Raw genomic sequence first — 7,681 nt, forward strand, 5'->3', positions numbered from 1 at the left:
GGTGCAGCGGTTACCAAGATATACACATGTAACCATAAGTGGGCGTGGCTACGCCCATTTTCCAAAAATTTATAATATTCTTATTTTTCGTCTAAAAATTGTTGTAAATATCAATTTTTAGTGAATAATCTTGAGTTGTTACTAAAATATCACAGTTTTCGTATTTCCGAAAATTACCGTTATATGGGATGTGGGCGTGGTTAAAGTCCGATTTCGCCAATTTGCAATACCAGCCTACCTTGGATTAAGGGAAACCTACATACCAGATTTCGTTGAGATATCTCAATTTTTGCTCGAGTTATCGTGTACACGGACAGACGGACGGACAGACAGACATGGCTTAATCGATTTCTTTTTTCATCCTGATCATTTATGTGGACATTTGTCTATATCTATCTCGATTCATTTTGGCTGTTACAAACAACCGTTATGTGAACAAAATTAATATACCCTTGTGCACAAGTGCGCTCGGGTGTAAAAAAAATATCAATCAATAGCTCATGTAAATCTTAGTAAGTATCCGAAAGATTTTGGTGCGATTCTTAGGAATTTGGCTTTAATTTATTTTTTGAATCGCCTCAGCTTAAAAGGTCTGCATAAAAATATTTTTAAACGGTATGAAAATAACGAGATTTTTAGAGGCATTTCAAATCGTTTCAGCTCACGTATATCTTAATATTTTTTCGAATTATTTTGGCGGATATCTTAATATATAATATATAATATAGATCTTTTAGAGTCAAGTGCAGTTGCAAGTGGCTAATAAGTCCCCAAAGAGTTTTTGGGGAATCAGCAGTATTAACAGTCCATGGCTAGATATACATAGATCTAGGTCATTTCGGTAACATAGACCCGATTGTCACGGGAACGAATGTTGTATTATTCTACTCTTGTGCACTGAGAAAAAATCTCTTTGTTTCAAGCTGAAACACATTTGGTTTGGCGCCAAACATTCCTTTTGTTTACTTTTAAGAGATTTAGTTTTGGAGGTTTTTTCGTTTGAATACGATTTCGTTCTGCACTTCATAGATGCTTTTTCGTAATTAAGAAAAACCAAACAAAAATTAAAAATTACGTTCCCCCTAATATTGTTCGAACCCTGACCCTTCTGTAAGCCAACAAAGCTTCCATATTGATGGCCCCAGGCTACTTCATCTCATCCGGTCGAAAGACTACCCAACTCCATGAACTATCCTAACTTTGCACTAAATCAGCACTGTCAGACCAGCAATCCTATCTGAACTTTGTCATTCAAACTATCCTAACTCAGGCTGATTTAACAGCTATTGAATTAAAATTCCCACCACTGTTCTATGCGCACTAAACGCTGATTTGGGAACCGTACACAGTGAGAGCAAATGCACTTACATATATTACAAAACTCTGTCCTCTACCTTTTGTGAATCTTCTAAGGGTATAAATACAATTTAACGCAAAACTAGCAAATTATATTCTCACCGGGTGCGGACGCGGGTTTCCTTGCCCCTCTTCCTTTTAAACAAACAAACACAAAATGCTTATCAAAATACTGACAATCGCCAGAAAATCAGACTAAAAAGCAAACAAGAGGTAGTAGTAAACTCATAAAATTGACTGCTTTGTTGACTGATGTTGATACCAGTGGATGTTGAAGTACTAAGCTCCCTTACATACTAACAATATACATACATACTTACATGCATAGGTACACCTATGCGTATACTTAATGCCCGAATTATGCCTCGAAATTCTGTATTTGTCTATTTTTTTCAAACAGGGCAACGGTACTTACAACGCCCTAACGGATAGCGATTCAGAGGATGTGAAATTGTCAACGGCAATTACCTGGTCCGTTTGCTGTATTGTAGCCAATGTAAGCATTTGCTGTTTGGGCTTTTGGAGATGCTTTGCCAACAACTATTTGCACTGGGCAGCCGTATGTACATGGGTTTTAATGAATATACAAGGTAAGTAATGAAGTTAAAATACAGAATGCAACACAAATATTTATGTATTTTTGCACTTTGTCTGTGAATTAATCCAAAAAGAATTGCAAATTACACACTAACCTAATTTAATTTATGAATTTGTCAAAAATCATTAAAAAAATAACGTCGAAAGCACTGCAAGGAAAATCTAAAGTTTTGAAATGACACAAAAAAACTCCGAAACATGTAAACCTAAGATTGGGTCATAGATTACATGATTTTTCCAGATAAGGCCATTTTTCCTGAAAAAAAGTTCAAACAATAACAAAGAAAAAATTTAAAAATTAAGAAATCTTTTGTAATTTTTTTAAATTTATATTAAGACTTGTTCTTTTACCAAAGAATCAAGCTACTTACGATGAAAATCGATGGTTTATGCAAGTTTTGAAGAGTGAAAATGTGCAATAATTTTTTGTATGAAATAGGGTCAGAAAATAATGTTACCGTACTCGAAAATACTCGTACATGGCGTATGAGTAACATTTTCCATGTTTAATTTTTTTTCATTTGCAATGCAAATTTAAAATCAAAAAATATCTTGTGAAAATTACTTGATCTAGAAAAATGGTATACAGATTCGTAATCTTCGTAGATTAGTTTAAGTGTTTTTTGTGTCATTTTAGGGTTCCTGTATTGAAATTTAGAATGTCGTGAAACCTTTGCTGAGCTGGTTGGTTGGTTAATTTGGGCAATGTGTCACCCTAGGGACAAGCAATTAGCAAATTTTAACGAGTTTGGATGACACTGTACTCCAAAGGAATTTGGTTCCAGTAACCAGCTACCATCAAGGGAGCGGTCGACTCACTGCTGAAGTGTGTTAGGGAAGATAGCATATATTCTAACAGCCAGGCGGCTATCATGGCGTTGAACGTCCCCCTGCGTTTCACTCTCGGACCGTTGGTTCTCATATAGGCTCAGCGTGTGCTGGACTAAAACTATAACATGCGAAAATGCAGATCCTTCTAGCCTGGTGTAGATCGAGGCAATTCGTATTCACACTGTAAGGTTGGGAACCTTACCTAATCCCTTTTATATCGGCTGTCATGAGGATATTGAAGTGGAATTATATCAGCACTTTCTATTAGACTGCCCAGGTTTCGTGAGGCTAAGGTGGAAACCTTTTTGCTCGCACTTTTTGACTTACCCTAAGGAGTTCTCAGGCATTTAGATTAGCCGTATTCGCAATTTCGTAATCAGCTCACGACGTTTCGCTGACTAATTTAATAGTATCCATTTCCTTAGCTAGAACTGGCCACCGTACTAAAGCTCCATAAGAAAGTATGGGCCGGTCTATAGCCAAGTACATCCACGTTAGGTACACTCCTTGGCATTAATGCATATTTGTTGCCTATTATTATTTTGGTTGCATAGAGGGCTACTGAGGCCCTCCATGCTCGCTTCTCAATATTTTACTTGCAAATGGTTTTTAGATCCATAAATACTTCGAGATAATTTACCTTTTGTGAGAGTTCCAATTCTGTACTTCATTCAAAGGCATCCCTACTAACCCGTATGAAAAACGACATCCGTTAAATGCCCACCACGACCCCTCTGGCAATAGTATGCACATATCAAATAAATATTATAAATAAAAGTCTTCAATATCTGTTATCTACGACATATAATATAAAAATCGAAAATAATTGTTATTTTGGATTTATAGTATAAAAATCAAAAGTAATTGTTATTTTTTAAATTTTGCTTAAAAATTGCAAATAAAAATTTATTTTCAAATTTGAGTCTCGGTGAAAAAAGAAATCGATTGGTATGTATCACTTAGTTGTAGAACATTTCCTTCATAGTAAATTTTGCAATGACAGTTTTCATCAATAACTGTTATGTTCGCTCCCTGCTTTTAGGCGTTCTTCAACTGAGTATCTCTCCATAACTTAGTTTTCCGAAATTACAGACCAATTTTCTGAGAAAAAATCGTAACATATCACAAATCATTGCTGTCAAAGATCTGCGACACCCTTGAATCACCCTATACTCGTATCAGTACCTCAAGGTGCTCCTGGTTTTACTGGCGCTCATAAACGGATCTCATTTTAGTGTATACTAAGAAGTTTTTTGTTTTACTTTCTCCTCCGTTATATTGGCACAGATTGCTCCGCTTTATAATACCAATTAGATTTTTACTCGCTGCAGAGTCAGCACCAATATGACCCATACTATTTTACTATTTATAAGAACCAAATATTTTACGAGCCTCCCATACCGCCAAACGCAAATTTGTAGACAAAATGCAAATTTTACCACATCAAATTAGACAGCCACAAAGTTGTGCACAATTTGGCTAGAATTGCACATTTCCACAATAATGTACCGCTATGGAAATTAATATTATTTTTTCACTAACTTTCTCCTTATTCTCGCTCCTCTCTCTCTCCACTACAGGTTTCGTTGGACAAGGTATTGGCTTCACGTATCGCGAATACTTGGTCTGGTACATCCTGTTCGTGATATTTGTGCCGTATGCAATGCTGCCGTTGCCACTGAAATGGTGTGTCGTCGGCGGTACCATCACAGCTAGTTGTCATCTGGCCGTAATTACCATAATTAAAGTTAGACGGAAAGAAGTACGTACCCAGGTTAAGCGTGTACTGTTAGTTGGCGAAGGTTATAACTAAATAGCGTCTGTCCAACTATTTATTCGACATATTGCATGCAGTGGCCTTTGAAATATTTATTTTATTGCATAGCAAGGAAGGCTGAAGAATGGCTGCTGCTGCGCTGCATTCATTTTATTCCGTTTTCAATTGAAATGTCAAACGTTTTTCTGCTTTTCACATACATACTTTTGTTGTTTAGTGTTGCTCTTTATTTTATATTTCTATTTGTTTATTTTTTTTATTTTATTTGTTAGCAAGCTGATTGCATTGTATTTCAAATATTCGCCAACTTCATTTTGTACACGGCAATTAATGTGGCTGGCATGTACACCAAGTATCTGACGGACCGTGGGCAGCGCCTTGCTTTCATCGAGACACACAAAGCGATGGAACATAAAAAAGAGTCGGAAAAGGAATTGCAACGAACACAAAAATTGCTGGACTCAAGTAAGTGAAAGTAAATTAGCAGTACTTTAAAAATGGTGATTTGGTTTTACAAATAAATAGTTTTTAATTTTTTTTTAGCAAATATTTTTGTAAATTGTAAACTTTCAAGTAGGAAATGACGTTTTATTGTAAGAAGCGTGTTATGATTTGGTAAATTTATTGTAATATCCTCACGAAACAAATTTGTACATAGTACATTCTGCAGGTATCCAAAGGAGTCTTCCTCTTATTTTTTTTACTGAGGAATCACTGTAAGGTGAAATAATGGTCAGATATTCCCCAAGTAATGGAAAAAAATTTTGGTGCGGCAAATGTTAAAATTATTTTTGATAGACTTTTTTATGCTGATTACGAATCCGTAAGTATTTAGTTTCCATCGGCTCGAGATTTTGAAATAAACCAGGTCAAAATGTCAAAAAATCGCATTTTTTGTAATATTTGAAAAGCTCTAGCAAAGAGGCAAATGGTGATAGATACTTCCACTTAGGCTTAATTTAAAGCTTGAACTTTCGATTACAATCTCTGAAAATACCATCTCTGCACCTTAACCCTAAGATTACTTATAGTTATTTATTCAACAGCAAAAACGGATTTTGAAAAAACAATTAAATAATATCACAATATTCCAGTATTTTTTTATTGTTCAATAAATGACTAAGAAAAATTTTAACCAAAGCGAGTGCAGACGGTCTTTGGAGCCTCGATTCCGCAAATTTTTTCCCTTAAGCAAAGACACAACAATATTCCGGGTGCAACTAGTTGAGACTGACCACATCTTATTACAGAGGCAAAATGCCAAAATAAAGATCCCCATATTTTCAGATATATTTTGAGCACCTCGGCCTGAAGCACGGACTTGCCTTGGCTCGTGCTGGTGAAAAGGAGCCTTCTGCGTTGTATGCCTTAGAATCCTGCTCCGACGCCATGGTCAGTCTGGGAGCCGTTAGTATACCAAATATGTCTGTCATTCCGGGTTTTAGGATTTTCTTTGTCTCAGTTTATTCTTTTGCGGAAAAATACCTTGAAATACCTACAACTACAATCTAGAGTGCTAAAGAGCACTCAATGATCTATTTAGCCACACTGACTATATAAAAAAGCTAAAAAGAAGAAGCTAAAAAAAAAGAGTTCGACACCCAATTTGTTAAACTCTGCCCATTTAACCCACCCATTTTAACCCATTTTGCCCATTAAACACTGCCAGTCATTTGGACAATTTTAAGAGAAACCATCACTCAAGGGAAACCGGTGGCTTCAATGACAAAAGAGCTCAATCTGCGCTCACGCTAAGTAAGAGAAACCTAAAATGGCTATGTCGAGCACTAATATGCCACTATGCTAGTAACAACAAACACCTGTTTACGATTGGCCTTTGTAGTACAGAGATTTGCAGGTTCTGTGATGAAGATGAGGAATCAATGGAACACCATATAACCACCTGGTCAATACTGGCCAAGCATAGAGCCAGATTTTATAAACGACCACACGCCCTTATCACGACCAACCTTTAATCAATTTGGAGTTTGCCAAATTGCGAAAATAAATTTCTTTTACTTAGCATTTTGTTGTAGTGCCGCACTTAAATATAAATAAAAGCATGCTATTAAGAGGTTTTTGGTGTGAGGAATCTATTTCTGGACTTATCGTTTTCCTAAAACATTCGCCAGAGCGCACAACAGTGAAAATTTTCACATTTTCTTGTGTTTTAAAATAGTAAAATGTATATACATATTACTTATCCTTGAAATTTTTTTCAATACAAACTTATGCATGTACATTAGAGTGGTCCAATTTTTGTATGGAGAAAAAAATTTCATTCTAGAAAACGGGGCAGCAAAATGCATACAAATATTAAAAAAAAAATTTCAACGGACTCGTAATGAGGAGATTTTTAATGCTGTTTTTTAACTTTTTTCAAAGATTTTTTTGAGAAAAACTTGAATAACTGGACCATAGCTATTCCGATTTCGACTTGTGAGTTATCAGTGGAAAGGTATTTTCCCACTCATTTTATTTCTGTGCAAAAAGTACTCATTTAAGCACTTCTTATCGACAAAAAGAAACATATTTTCGCAATTTGGCAAACTCCAAATTGATTTTAGACCCATGGATTCTTTGGAAAATTTGCTAAAAGTTACACGTAGAATCCCCCTACAATCCCATACAAATTGACCCGCCCTAATATACATACATACATATATTTCATTTCATTTATGTATTTACATACATATACCTACCTTTACGAGTAGACGTTAACCAACAAAAATTGTGAAAATTTCAAGGTATTCCGTATACTTTTGCATATCACCAAGTTACCTGGATTATCATTCGGAACTTTTGTCAAGAATATAAAATGAAGAAAACCAAAAGTGAAGCCGCACTTAATTTTTTGTTTACTTTGAAGTGGAATAAGAAACTTTTCCATCAACTTTTTTGAAATTTCTGTGCAAATGCGGAAAATCACCACCAAATTTTATTATGAAACTCTGGCATAACTTAAGACACTTTTCGCCTACGCATGCGCTGTAACTGTAATATACGTACATACATACGTGAATGCAACTCTTTACGCCCTAAAATGTGCTATGCGTAGGTACGTATGTACGTATGATTTTTTTGAGGTTAGGATTTTCATGCATTAGTATTTGACAGATC

The 7,681-nt window shown here is 35.5% G+C and overlaps 1 protein-coding gene across 1 annotated transcript in view; it reads left to right on the plus strand.

The window, feature by feature from the left end:
* Nucleotides 1-5,026, plus strand: part of LOC108376019 (uncharacterized) — a gene marked incomplete at both ends in the record, with an annotated part of 7,350 nt that extends 2,324 nt beyond the window's left edge. Inside the window, 3 exons of the mRNA XM_017632180.1 lie at nt 1,685-1,946; nt 4,365-4,546; nt 4,834-5,026. Of these exons, the coding sequence (XP_017487669.1) occupies nt 1,685-1,946; nt 4,365-4,546; nt 4,834-5,026 (637 nt within the window). The remainder of the gene's footprint in view (nt 1-1,684; nt 1,947-4,364; nt 4,547-4,833) is intronic.
* Nucleotides 5,027-7,681: the final 2,655 nt, after the last annotated feature.

This window comes from Rhagoletis zephyria, unplaced genomic scaffold (genome assembly GCF_001687245.7).
Source record: "Rhagoletis zephyria isolate East Lansing unplaced genomic scaffold, Rhagoletis_zephyria_1.1 Rzeph_scaffold_09793, whole genome shotgun sequence".
Lineage (NCBI taxonomy): Eukaryota > Metazoa > Arthropoda > Insecta > Diptera > Tephritidae > Rhagoletis > Rhagoletis zephyria.